General features: G+C 42.5%; 2 protein-coding genes across 2 annotated transcripts in view; one reads left to right on the plus strand and one right to left on the minus strand.

The window, feature by feature from the left end:
• The window catches only part of SND1 (staphylococcal nuclease and tudor domain containing 1), a 468,465-nt gene that overhangs the window by 376,011 nt on the left and 79,657 nt on the right, over positions 1–12,797 (plus strand). The window lies entirely within an intron of this gene.
• On the minus strand, positions 9,515–12,016 carry LRRC4 (leucine rich repeat containing 4). The gene has a single exon (XM_003771583.4). The coding sequence runs from the start codon at positions 12,001–12,003 to the stop codon at positions 10,045–10,047; it is 1,959 nt and encodes a 652-aa protein (XP_003771631.1). The 5' UTR covers positions 12,004–12,016; the 3' UTR covers positions 9,515–10,044.

Genomic DNA, 12,797 nt, shown 5'->3' on the forward strand with positions numbered 1-12,797 from the left:
TTTTTAGTGTCATATTCATCTAAACCAGCAAACCGAAGTACAAGCTGGTGTTGATGAGAGCATAGTACAATCCATTATCTTAATGAATTAAAAACTCATTTGTTTGCATTTCTCCCCATTCCTGCCCCTCTTTATTTTCTAGCTCCCCTTCTCAGTTTTAAAACTGAGAAGAAAGGTAGCTCCACCAATTCCAGGATGGTAAATTTCTGCCAAATTAACTTGTTTTAAAAAGGAGTCTTGGCTGCAAGCGGCCACTTTTATGGAATGTTCCTTTCAGCACTTCTTGAAATCTTTATGAAAAGGACAATTTCTAATTAAATGTGTGTGTTAAAAGACTATATATATAGCCAAGGCCACTATTTTCCCTGGGGGAGATTTATTAATCTATGGTAGGAAAGAATAACACATTTCATTTTAAAATTTTGAGTGCTGCTTTGCAAGCTCACAATTGAATCCTTGTATTGATTGATGGGCAAACTAACTCCATCTGAGCCTTCTAAGGTTCTCCATTCCACATCAACCATTTTCACCCAACTGCTTATGTTGGCAGCACCTCAGGAAAGGTAAGTTGGGAGCAGAAATAGTTTTCTGTTCTGTCTGGATGACCTAAATTAAATCACTAATCTTGTCTGGTTTTCTATAATCTAAGATTAAGAGAGTAAATGCCCTTTTATCAGTAGGTCAACCTGTTAGTCAAACCTTACAGGTCATGAGCACAGGGGAAGGGATGCCCAGTTCCTACTACTTCAGATTATTAAGTTAGGGTTAGGCCATTAGAATGGCCATGCACATTGTCACTCTTTCTCTTCTTTCCTTTCCCTCCTCTTCTGAGTTCTAATAGGGTCTCTGAGTCCTAAGAATTAGAGGCCTTGACCTCTTATTTTCTCCTCAGGACTCTTTATCCATCTATGACATCTGCTTCCTTTAACATTGCTTGCATCAGAGGAGTGAGCCCTCAGTTGACAAGATAATCCTGGCTGTAGTGGATTTTTGCTCTGGGGTGAATTGGGATGAGAGACTAAGGAATAGGAGAGTCATCCAGAATGACCCAGCTAGCATCCATGTGCCTCAGGCAAGGAGACTTGGGGTAAGCCAATTCCTTCTGTCTTTTATTTTATTTTGATACCCAGTAGTTGGGTATCAATCTTCAAAGGAGATTTTTGAGAAAATTAAATGCAGACATGGTTTCAAAAATCTCATCTTAGGCAGCCCTCCTCACCAAGTTCCCTTTGGAGGTGGATATACAGGATGGTGCCTTTCTTATCCTAAGTATTTAAGAAATGTTTTGTGAACTAAATTGAATTGAATTGACTGTTTCTAATCTCCATCTCTGCATCCCTTCTCTCCCAATTAGTAAGAATTCAATTCTTACCTTCCCTTATTCACTAGTCCACTGAAGCTATTGTTTCTTAGTCCTTCCTTTTCTTCTCTTACTCTTCCAAGACTCCCCCTCCTCAGCCTTGGATATTCCATCCAAGTGAATTGAATGAATATCCTGTCATGTCATACGCAGTGAAGTCCATTGTCAAATCACACAGGCTGACACTAATAGGATAAAGTATTATCCGACATTCTTTAAAGTCCAGAAATTAAGTCTCTCTGCCATAGCAATAGATTACAACTTGTAACTACTGTGACTGGGGGAACTGCAAGGACAGGGCGGTCCAAAAAGAGCTGGGGCTCTTTTTCTGGGTTTGTACTGGACCCATTGTGAAGGATGCTGTGAGCATCTCTTCATAGTTTTCTCCTCACACACAGTGGCTGCACTGTACAGGGAACCACCACCTGGTTCCTGGCTGGAACTGCCTCTGTGAAGAGCTGCCTATAACTCATTCATTTCTTCTCCAGGGGGGAAATGGAGTGGGAGAAGCTGTTTGAATGATCTTAGAGAGATTGGGTGAACAGGGGGTGGAAGGAGGAAGATGAGGAAATGAAGACAGAAAATACCCACATGGGGACAGGAAAGTAAATGGTGTGTTTCCCTTGCCCAAGGAGCGATTAATATGTAAAATCCCTTTCCTTTAACTACTGACTCACTGAACTGGTTAAATGACTTATCCTAGTGACTAACCCACTTCCATTTTAGAGATAGATAGGAAGGCTCCATGTAGTCTTCAGTTTTAAAAGTACTTTTAAATGAAAATAGTAGTTGTAGCAATGATGGTGATGATACTTAAATACTTACAAGAAAAAAAAAAATTAGTCCTAGAGGGAGAAAATATAACAGTAGAGTAAGAGGGGAAATGTAATTGTAACATTCTTTTAAAAGTGGAATACTCTAGGGGATTTACTTGGGCGGCCTGGGTCTTATCAGTGTGATCCAGAGAATTAAGGTGGTAGATATGGGAGAAGAATTTAATTTGAGATTAATTGGATAAGTTAGATGAGATAATGTATGTAAAGTATTTGACTTCATAAATATAGGTTCTTAATATTACTCTATTTAATATTACTAATATTGATATTAGGTGTTTGATAGTATTTGGTAGGGGACTGTGGTGAAGATTACTTAATATGGAAATAGGAAGATTATTCCTTTGGTATTTTGTTATAGCCCCAAGCTATTAGCCTAATTATGCAGAAGGAGAAGAATAATGTGGCATAAAAGATAAGAGTATTGGACCTGGGAATCAGGAAGACTTAGTTCCATCCCCACCTTTGGTGCCCTTTCTAACAGTAGGTTCTTGGACAATTCTAAGACCATCTACCTTAGTGTTTGCTATTTGTGTTGGTTTAAGGAGTTCCTGCATCAGTGAAATTACAGTCCCTGACTTGGAAGGCACTAGGGAGACTAAGAAATAGACATGATAGGTCTATCCTTTAATTCCATATATTTAGATGGATATCTGTTAGTAGAGGATCATTTCTTTGATGGCCATCTCTCCACACCAGAATATAAGCCTTGGTTGCTGTTTTTGCACTTATCCTTGGCAGTGTTAGGCAGATGAGTACAGCCCAAGGTAGATACCTTGACACAGCTTTTTGGTAGCTAGGAAATTCAAAGTGCTTGGCCTGGAGACAAAAACCCCTGAGTTCAAATCTGCTCTCAGATACTTATTAGCTATGTGGCCCCAGGCAAGTCACATAACCTCTATCTGCTTCAGGTTCCTCAGATATAAAATAGGAATACTACTCCCTACTTCATAGGATTATTGCAAGGCTCAAATGAAATAATATTTGTAAAACCCCTGAGCACAATAGCCAATACATAGTAGGTACTTAATAAAGATATGTTGTCATCCCCTTTCCCCCTAGAGACGTCTACACAGGCCTAAGCTCCCTAATTGCCAGAATCTACCTATAGTGGAGTCACCATCATCTTCGTAGTCATAGTCATTGTCACCATTAACATTACAATTGTTTTGTCTGTATAGTGGTTTCCTTTTGAAAAACCTCTTTAAATCTATTTACCATTATAGGTAAGAAATATTGACAACATCTTAGCAAGACTATTAAAACCATGGCAAGAACTTAGGTCTCTGATTGTTCTCCATCCCCTACTATGTACTATCCCCTGGAGTCTAGAGTAGACTTTAGAGTTCAATCTATCTTTAAGATGGAAAATCAAAATACATCTTTTCCTTACTAATTCTTGGAAATTTGATCTTACTCTTTTTTTCCTCCTAACACCATTTTGCTGCGTTTGTTTTCTAAAAGGATGGAGATCAGTCTTTTCTTTCTTGTGTGTCCTGGCTTCATACCAGTTGTGTTCCCCTCATCGGTAGGGTTAGCCAATAACCTCCTAATAAAACAGAATAGTCTCCCAGGCTTTCCTTCTCAACTGCATTGCAGACCCTAAGCTTATGACTTCTGTATCTGCCATAAAACTCTACTTTTCTACTATCATTAAAATGCCCAATACTGTATAGTCTTATTTCCTTGGTCCTGCCTATATTTCCTCAGTAACCCATCTCACTGCCCTTCTTCTTTCCCTTCCCTGACTTTACCTATCAGAATTTAGTAAATGTCTTTAAGTGTACTTTTTGTTTTGCTTCCTGTAATGAAACAAGAATAAGGAGAGAAAACTATGTAAATAATAAGGATTCTTTGGGTAAAAAACCAAGTCTCTATAGATGAGAGCTAAATCAATTTGCTTCTCAGCCTGCTACTCAGAAAAAGTTAATTGGTCAGTAGTTATTCCATCAGAGCAGTCTCTGCCTACCAGTAAGACAAGGCCTCATGAATCCCTATCAAGGATAAATGTGTTAGGATCTCAGGGGATTGTGGAAGAGGACAGAATCTGTGTCTACTCTCAAGCACAGTGCCTGAAGCTGTCTTTGGTACAGGTCCCTTGGCTTTTGGCCAATATTTCTCCTTCCTAGTGTCTCCTGTTTTCTTTCTTCTGGGCATAGATGGGGTAGCCTCAAGCAGTGACACCCAACCCTGTGCATGTAGTCCTTTGTGTATGTAGTGACCCATGTACTTGACTGTTCCATTCCAGAAAACCCTTATTCCTTGCTGTAGGGAAATCATTTATTCTTTTAATTTAAAGCCAGAATGAAAACATCCTTAATCTGCTGCCCAGACTATTTCCCCCCCTACTGGGGAAAGGGTGCTTTCTGAATGGACAGGGACAAGGAGAAGCACTGTGAGCCAAAAGCTTCCTTGCAATTTAGCTGAGGCAGGATTTAGAAATGGAGCGAGCAGTTTCTGCATTAGCCTGATGGCATGGAGCACTGAGTGCTGGCAGTGAAGATAAAATCAGACATATGTTTAGATTAAAATGTTCCTTCTTCATTTCTCTCCCTCACCCCAATTTTTAAGTTCCTGCTGCTATGTTGCAATAAATGTTGGATCCCCAATTATGGGCTCTGGCCCCCTCAAGTGGGAAGCCTGTAGTCAATGAGGGTTATTCAACTCTTGTAGTCTCTACCCATCATTCCCCAAAGGAAGCCAAAGCTCACTAGAGCTGACCCTGGACTGTAACCCTTCTCTCACAGCAAAAGAAGATAATGGCAGAACTCAGTACCCAGCACATTGTTGGCCTCAATACATGTTAAATAGCATGATAATGCTAATGTCTCTAGGCCCCAAGGCCTGTCTGCCCTCCATAAATAATAAGTTTACAGTATTAGACTTGCTGAGATGAAGGCCTCTGAGTAGCTTCTATGGGTGTGACAATCCTGATGTCCCTGATTTTGCAGGGATCAAGAGATCTTCTCTATAAAGATTAAAAGGCTTCTCTATCAGAGAACTTTCTCAGTAAGGCAGTCCTAGATTGGTGATCCCTATAGAGCTTCTGGGGGAAAGATTAGGTAGAAGCTGAGCAGAGCCATATTTCCTCAGGATTACCCAACCTGTCTCTCCCCTCGCCATCACTCTTTGTCTTCTCTGGAATCATGTCATCATGATTTGCTCCATCCCTAAGAAAGTCAGCAAACCTGCTTAGGAATGTTGTGTTACTCCACGCATTCAAGAAAAGAAATTTCCTTTCAAAAAGTGGCCCTTTGCCATTGGGTCAATACTTTCGCTCCTTCTGGTCAGAATTCAAGACGGGAAGTCAAAAAGAGCAGAGAAAGGATCCCATTGAAAGGGCATCATGTTAGATTGCAGAGTCATGTATCTTTTGTTTGGTGATGTAAAGCTTTGTCCAATGGACAGAGCTGAAGACTAGAAGGTCTCAATACTGATGTTCATCTCCCAGTTTGTAGCCATTAACAAGACATAGATGGGATCTTTTCTGTCAGATGGATGGTTGGACTTGATTTCTTTTTTCTGTGGTCTTTCCTGTCTTTCACATTTTTAGTTCTAAGTCATAACTTCCCCAGAACTGCCTCAGTTTCTTCCTCTTAAAATGAGGAGGTTTTACCAGATGTCCTCTAAGGTTCCCTATAGTACTAAAATCATCTGTACCAAAAATGACAAGTCACTTAGTGCTCTCTCTACCCAAAGCCCTCTTCTCCTTTTGCTTGTGCTTTATCCACCCACAGAATTTACCGCTGCCAAGGACCTATGCATTCATTCTGTGGGTGCTATCTTTGGTGCTACAGATTTTATAGCTTCACAGTGAATTTTAGGAATATCCTAAAAGTCTAGTAACTCAGTATCCATTTCCTTGGCTACTTTTACCTGATCCTTCCTGGAGGGAGATATTTCAGAACCACCAAGTAAGTGCTTTCTGACAAATTTTAGATCTAGACATGTCTACTAGTCTACAAATTAGTGTTTTCTCTTAGAATTAATCATTGAGAGGTATTGTATTTATAGTTGGTTGAGCTGGAAGATGGAATATTATTGTCTCAGGACTCTCTGAAGGCCCCCTGCTGGTTATGGAAAAGCAGTTACTTGAATATATTTCTCAGATAACAAATGCCACAATTCATTTGAGCGTGCAATTAATGGTCTCCATTGTTCTGATGGGGTTTCCTCTCTTCTCTGCTTTGAAAGCCTGCCAAAGAAGAGATTTCCACTTGTTTTTGAGCAGGAAGTTTCTAGGAAGAGCTAGCATGACTTTAGGTACTCTGTTCTTAAAACAATCTATGCTTGAGAAGACAGGGAAGGAGAAACAAAGCTTTCATTAAAGGACTAAGGCCAGCAAGGCCTTTAGCCGTTTTCCATATCACTTCCCAGTTACCTTTTTGGGCTGCCTTGATCATAGCCATCATCCCCAGTACATTTAAGTGTTAATATGTGAATACCAGGAATATAACTCTGATGCCAAAGTAAAGTAGTGTTTCGTTCTGGGAATCCCTAGCATAATTTCAAATTACCTTCTCTTTCTATACCATAGTACTTGCACCAAAGTCTTACTTACTCTACTTATTCGTACTATTTTAGATCAGGGAAACCATTTCTGTAAAGAACTATTGTATATCCAAGTCAGTCTTGTTTGAAACAACTGCTTACATTGTGGTTGGATTGGGAAATTAACTTCCTAACTCTCCCTCACTTCTACCATTTCTGCTACTTTCCTCCCTATTCTTCACTAAGGAGAAAAAGCTACAGCACATCTGAGAAGCCACTCTGAAGTGCTTGATTTGCCTCTCTGAGAATTATCAAGGGGCTGAGGCACTGTCTTTTCTACCACATTATCAGGTTAACTCCTTTCTCTTTCTACATTGTAAACTTTTTCTGTGTTCTATGTGTATATATGGAGAGAAATGGAAATATGATTGAAGCAAAATGTATTTGGGAACTAATGATATTAAAGAGGCAGCTTGTCATCCTAGAAGAGTATAGTCCTGTATAAGACATAATTCTAAACTGAACTATCATGACTATTCATATAGCATTGGGATCTAGAATTTATTTTCAATATTCCTTGATATCTTGACTTTTATCTTGCTCCATGTTATTATTTTGACTAATTCTATAAAGTATACCCTTGCTAATTTGATTGGAATCCTGATAAATATGTAGATTAATGGAGATAGTCTTGTTATTGTTATATTGGCTCACATATGAATATGAAACCATCTCTCCATTTAATTATATCTTTATGTATTTCTGCTCTGTTTTGTAGTTGCATTTATTTATGCATTTTGTAGTCCTCTTAAATGGAATTTTTCAGCCTATATTTTCCTGGCTTTATGTTAGATCCCAGCTTCTGGATATTACTATTTTATCCATTCTCTTATTGTTGCAAAATACTGCTTTCCTGTTTCTTTTCTTCCCTCTTTAGTGCTATAGTGATCACTCCCACTCAGTTCCCTTCCTTGCATCAGTAGAAGCACTAGCACTTGAGAAACACAGGGTCCCCATTTCAGATCCATTCACTCCGGACATCATTAGCTCGATCCTTTGAACCCATTAGGCACCTAATGTTTGGTTTCATTTGGATGGAATTATTTTAAATAGATACCCACCACCAAAATAGTCTCAGCCACTTAGCACCCTTAAAACAGAGAAGACTTGCTGTCCATCAGAAAGCTGAGCCAACATAGGTTGCTGCCAGACTCCTAAATCTAGGTCCCACAGGGTCCTTGAGCAGAATAGGTTCGGCCTGCCCAAAGCATCTGCTGAGGTGGCATTTAATTTTGGCCAGAGAAAGTGAGCTGAGGAGCTGAAGTTGGCCCATTGCCCTTCCTCTCTTAGGGCACAGTGAATTGGGTATATCCCAACAGGTCCTAGGGAGCAACACACTTAGCTCAAGGAGGATGTCTAGCATTGTAGGTGCATTTATTTATGCCAAGGAAAGGATGACAGTTTTTAAAATGTTCAATAAATTTTTTTATGAACATTTCCTTTTTTCCATCTCTCCTTTCCTCTTTTTTGTTTGTTTATTTGTTTTCTTTTTTAAATAGTTTTTATTTGGTACTTTTGACCCACTCAGTGAACCTATGGATTTCAGAGTCTGCCATTCAATTTAACCCTTTGGGGACACTGAATTAAAAATTAAACAATATTTATTAAAATACAAAAATACACTTTTCTCACGTTACAGTCAGTATGCTTTTGTTGACGTTTCTCGACCCACCCAACCCCTCCCTCTTTCAAATCTGAACTCTTTTTTTTAAAGCTAAAATAATAAATGAAAGTAAGTACATCATTAAATGGACCAGAAGCAATAGAGACCTCAGCTTTCTCCACCCTCCTCCCCATCCCCAAATTCCATCCTTTTCACTCTTCCACCAGAGGTGGGCCTGGGGGAGGGAAGCCTTCCCCCTTTTGAGCTGTATTTAACAGAGCTTACTTTGAAACCCATCTAGGGGAGTGGGGGAGGAGGTTGTTTGTGTGTCCTTGACTTTCTATATGGATTTTTAAATATATGTTAAACAATTTTTTAACAGTAGATTTTTCCATTATTTTTATCAACCACAAAGGTGAGAAAAGGCTGCATTCCATAAACAAACTATAACCTATCATGGCCCTTTTCTCTTTCCTCAAGTTGTGCCCTTCTCTACTCCCCACCACTAGTTGATAGCAGCCAATAATCCCTAATGAATCAGCATTTATGTTAGCCACATAATCACAACCATGAGAAAAGCTTCCACTCTCCCAAACCCTTCATCCTTTCCCCACTCTTAATCTTAAAACTTAAAAAGAAATCATAAAATATCAGAATTGTCTACAATCATTTGTCAGATATCTGGAACAACAGGTGGGCGGGATGATGCTAATTTATGGCCTCTTATGAATACATTCACCCTGCTTCCAACCCTCCCCCCACCCCTAACCTCCCCATCCCTGACCCTGGATCCCCGGCAGGTCTCCTCCTCATAGGAAACCCTGAATACACACACAATTCCTACACACAGTGGGTTAAACCAAACTGCAGGAATCTGGTGCAATGTTAAAGCATTTGACTGAGAGCTACGCCAGTTCCTTTCCTCCTCTGCTCTTTCCTGAAGCATTCCATTAGATGAGCTGCATGTAAGTCCGTGTGCGCAGACAGAGGAGCCGTGTGCACATGGACAACCATACAAGCTGAGACCTTTCAAAGGTTCGCTTCAATTTTGGTGGTTTTCCTATTTAAAAATACATTTATAGTTCTATTTCTCCCAAGGACTCTGAAGAAAAAAATTATTGCATCTTAACATTTTGGCACAGTACAAATTCTTGGTGCTTTTTCATGTTTTTTTTTTTTTTTTTTTCTTTTTCTTTTTCTTTTTAATATAAACCTGCAAAGACAGCTCTCGGGAATTAAGAAAGATGTCTGTAGAAATGGATATTTACTGCATCCTATGAAGCATCTTCTAAAAATGACAGTATTAGTCTATCCTTCCCACCCCCTTACCCTACCTCTTCAGAGATTTTGTTTTATTTTTTTTTTTTTTTAAACAGATTCAACCTTATTCCAGAAAGCCCTGTAGCAGGATAACAAGTCATTTTTTTTTCTGTCATCTACCCCCACACACACACAAACATTGCCAAAATTCCCTTTCCCCATTCCCCTTTAAATAGAACTTACAAGTTAAAAAATAGTTTTTGTTTTGATTTTGTTTCTGTTTTTAAATTTTAATATAATCTTTCTCTTATCAGCCCATAGATTTAATATATAAGCATATACAAGAAAAAAAAGTCTTTCCCCACTCTGTACAAAAGTTGCTGTCTTTTTTTTGTGCATTCTATTGCATTTTATAATTTTTGGAGGGGTAGGGAAAGTCATATTTGAGTTTCCTGTACCTTGTCCTTGGTGTGAGTCTGAATTATATAAGGTTCAGAGATAGTGGTGACTGTGGGGTGCAGAGAGTTCCCCAGGCTGTTTTCTGTCCAGTGGGCCCCATGTGCTGGTTTGTAGGTGTTGTAGTTAATATGGTCATGAATTGTGGGCAGCACTACTGCCCCCTCACCTGATACACTGGATGAAGCCGCTGTTGCTGTGGTTGCTGGCATGTCTTCATCTACTTGGATAATCTCAACTGTCCGGGCGGCTGATACTGTACTGCGCTGCTGGTGCCTCTTACGAAGTTTATAGAAGACGATCAACATGGCAGCAGCCAGCAGAGTGACTGCCACAAAACAGCCAATGATGATCTTGGTGGTCTTCATGACCTCATCCAGGCTGGTCTGCATCTTGTCGTTGGTGTCTGCCGTAGTCACGGCCACTTTGGGCACTCGGGTCGTCTGGATGAGCACTGTGGTGGAGGTGGTGTAAGCTGGCTGGTAGCCGGTGGAGGTGGTGGGCACAGGCTTGTACTTGCGGGTGGTGTCCTCGGGAGAGATCTCTGTGGTCTCCACCGTGACTGTAGTGAAGAAGCTGTAGTTGGAGGTGTTGAGCTCGGCCGTGCTCACATTGAGATAGGCCGAGGCGTTGGAGTTGCCTGCCACATTGGTCACCATGCAAGTGTACACCCCTGTGTCTGTGAGCAGCACATGAGAGAAGTTCAGAGTGCCATCGCTGAGGACAGAAATCCGTGGGTGGTGGGAGGCGTGGCTGAGCACTGTCCCATTGGGCAGCAGCCACCGCACAGAGGACATGGGGGGAGTCCGACACTTGAGTTCTGCCATCCGACCCTCGGAAATGTTGAGGTCCCGGGGTGCATCCATGATGAAGGGAGCAGAACACTGGAAGGAAGTCTGGTCGACCTCCACAAGGTAGCGGCCACGCATGTGCAGGGGGGCATGGCAGCGGCCACAGCAGGTGGAGTTGGTAGGGATGTACTCTCGCAACCACCAAGCTAGCCACAGAATGTCACAATCGCAGTTCCAAGGGTTGTGGTGTAAGTGCAGCTCCACCAGGTACCTCAGCGGAGTGAACAGGTCATGGGGTAAGGAGGAGAGGTTGTTGTGGGCCAGGTTGAGTTCTACTAGTGAGGCCAGCCCGTCAAACGCATTACGTTCAATCAGGCTGACCTGGGAGTTCATGACCCACAACTTCTTAAGGGAGCTCAGGCCACGGAAGGAGCCGGGCCTGATCTCAGGGAAATGGTTCCCAGACATCTCAAGCTCCTCCAGTCCCACTAAGGGTGTGAGGTTAGGCATGTCCTTGATGTTGCACATGCCCAAGTTCAAGTACTTGAGGTTGAACAGTCCCTCAAAAGCCCCCTCAGAGATATATTCCAGCTTCTTAAGTTCCCCCAAATCCAGGCGCATGAGGGAGGGCACCCGGTTAAAGGCATAAGAGGGGATACTCTCAATGGGATTATTTCGAAGCCAGAGCTCCCGAAGCTTAGACAAATACTCAAAGGCCCCACTAGGGATGACAGTCAGCCAATTGTCAAAGAGCTCCAGGGTGTTGAGGCTGGCCAGGCCATTGAAAGCCCCCACCTCAATTTGCCGGATGGAGTTCCTGCCTAACTGCAGGACCTCCAAGTGATGAAGGTGCCGGAAGGTGTCAGCCTGGATCATCTGGATGTTATTTTCCATGAGGTTGAGGTACCGGGTGTTAGAAGGAATGCCCTGGGGGACCTCAGACAGGCCACGCCGCGTGCACACCACCTTACTGAACTGGTTACTGCACGAACAGACGGAGGGGCAGTTCTGGGGCCCAGCGGAGGCGGCGGCAGCGGCGGCGGCGGCAATGGCAACACACAGAATCCACACTTGCGCTGTGAGGTAGACGATGGGGAGCAGGATGGCATTCCAGGTGTGGTACACAGTTACCTGCCACAAGAGCTTCATGATGTGGCACGTTCATAATTCACCATCGCCTGGGATTTTGGCTCGGAAAGGAAAACCGGCCCTACCCCGGCTTAAGTGAGCTAGGAGCTCCTCTTTCCATCTGGAGAAGGAGGTGGGGAGGGAGCAGTCAGAGAGACAGAGCAGATCCGGCCAGGAAAAAGGCCAGACTAAAATGTGGTCCCCCATCCACCATCTCCTCTTCCCCTACACCCACGTTTCAGAAAACGAGTTCTCTTCCCCCACCCCCAAAACTAGCTCTCTGGCCCCCTACCAAAGCAATCCCCGAACAGTTCACCGGCACCTACCTCAGAAGGAATTGGCGTCGAGTCCTTAGGCTTTCACCACAGGAGCTGGGTACATTGTTCCCATTCTCACTCCTTAGTTTTAATTAACAAAGGGAAGGGGGAAAGGAGTAGGGATGGGGTTGGGGAGTAGAGGGGGGAAAAAGGGGTGGGGGAGACAAAATGGCTTCTAGTAAATCCAGAGCAGGAGCAGGCGAAGCAGCAGAATTGAGTAGAACCAGAAAAAGATGAGGCCCTCTGGGCTATGCAGGTGCATCCCCCCCCTGCGCCCCAGAGAGCAGCGCCACCAGCACTTCCCAGCTTTGTCCTTGGACCCTGGCGCCAGCTCTCACAAGCAGCCAGTGAAGAAGCTTCATTGCCAAAGTGTTCCTCTGACCCCCCCCCCAACTGTGCCCCCTTCTGTTGCCACCCAAAGAAAATAGAAAAGAGGGAAAAAACCAAAGCTTCCTAGGAGACACTCCTTCCTGCTGATACTCCCACTTCCCTTTGTGA

This window comes from Sarcophilus harrisii, chromosome 5, assembly GCF_902635505.1.
Source record: "Sarcophilus harrisii chromosome 5, mSarHar1.11, whole genome shotgun sequence".
Classification (NCBI taxonomy): Eukaryota; Metazoa; Chordata; class Mammalia; order Dasyuromorphia; family Dasyuridae; genus Sarcophilus; species Sarcophilus harrisii.

What these genes read in the sequence shown, in the direction of transcription:
- LRRC4 (XM_003771583.4), bottom strand. Translation starts at nt 12,003, where the DNA reads ATGAAGCTCTTGTGGCAGGTAACTGTGTACCACACCTGGAATGCCATC.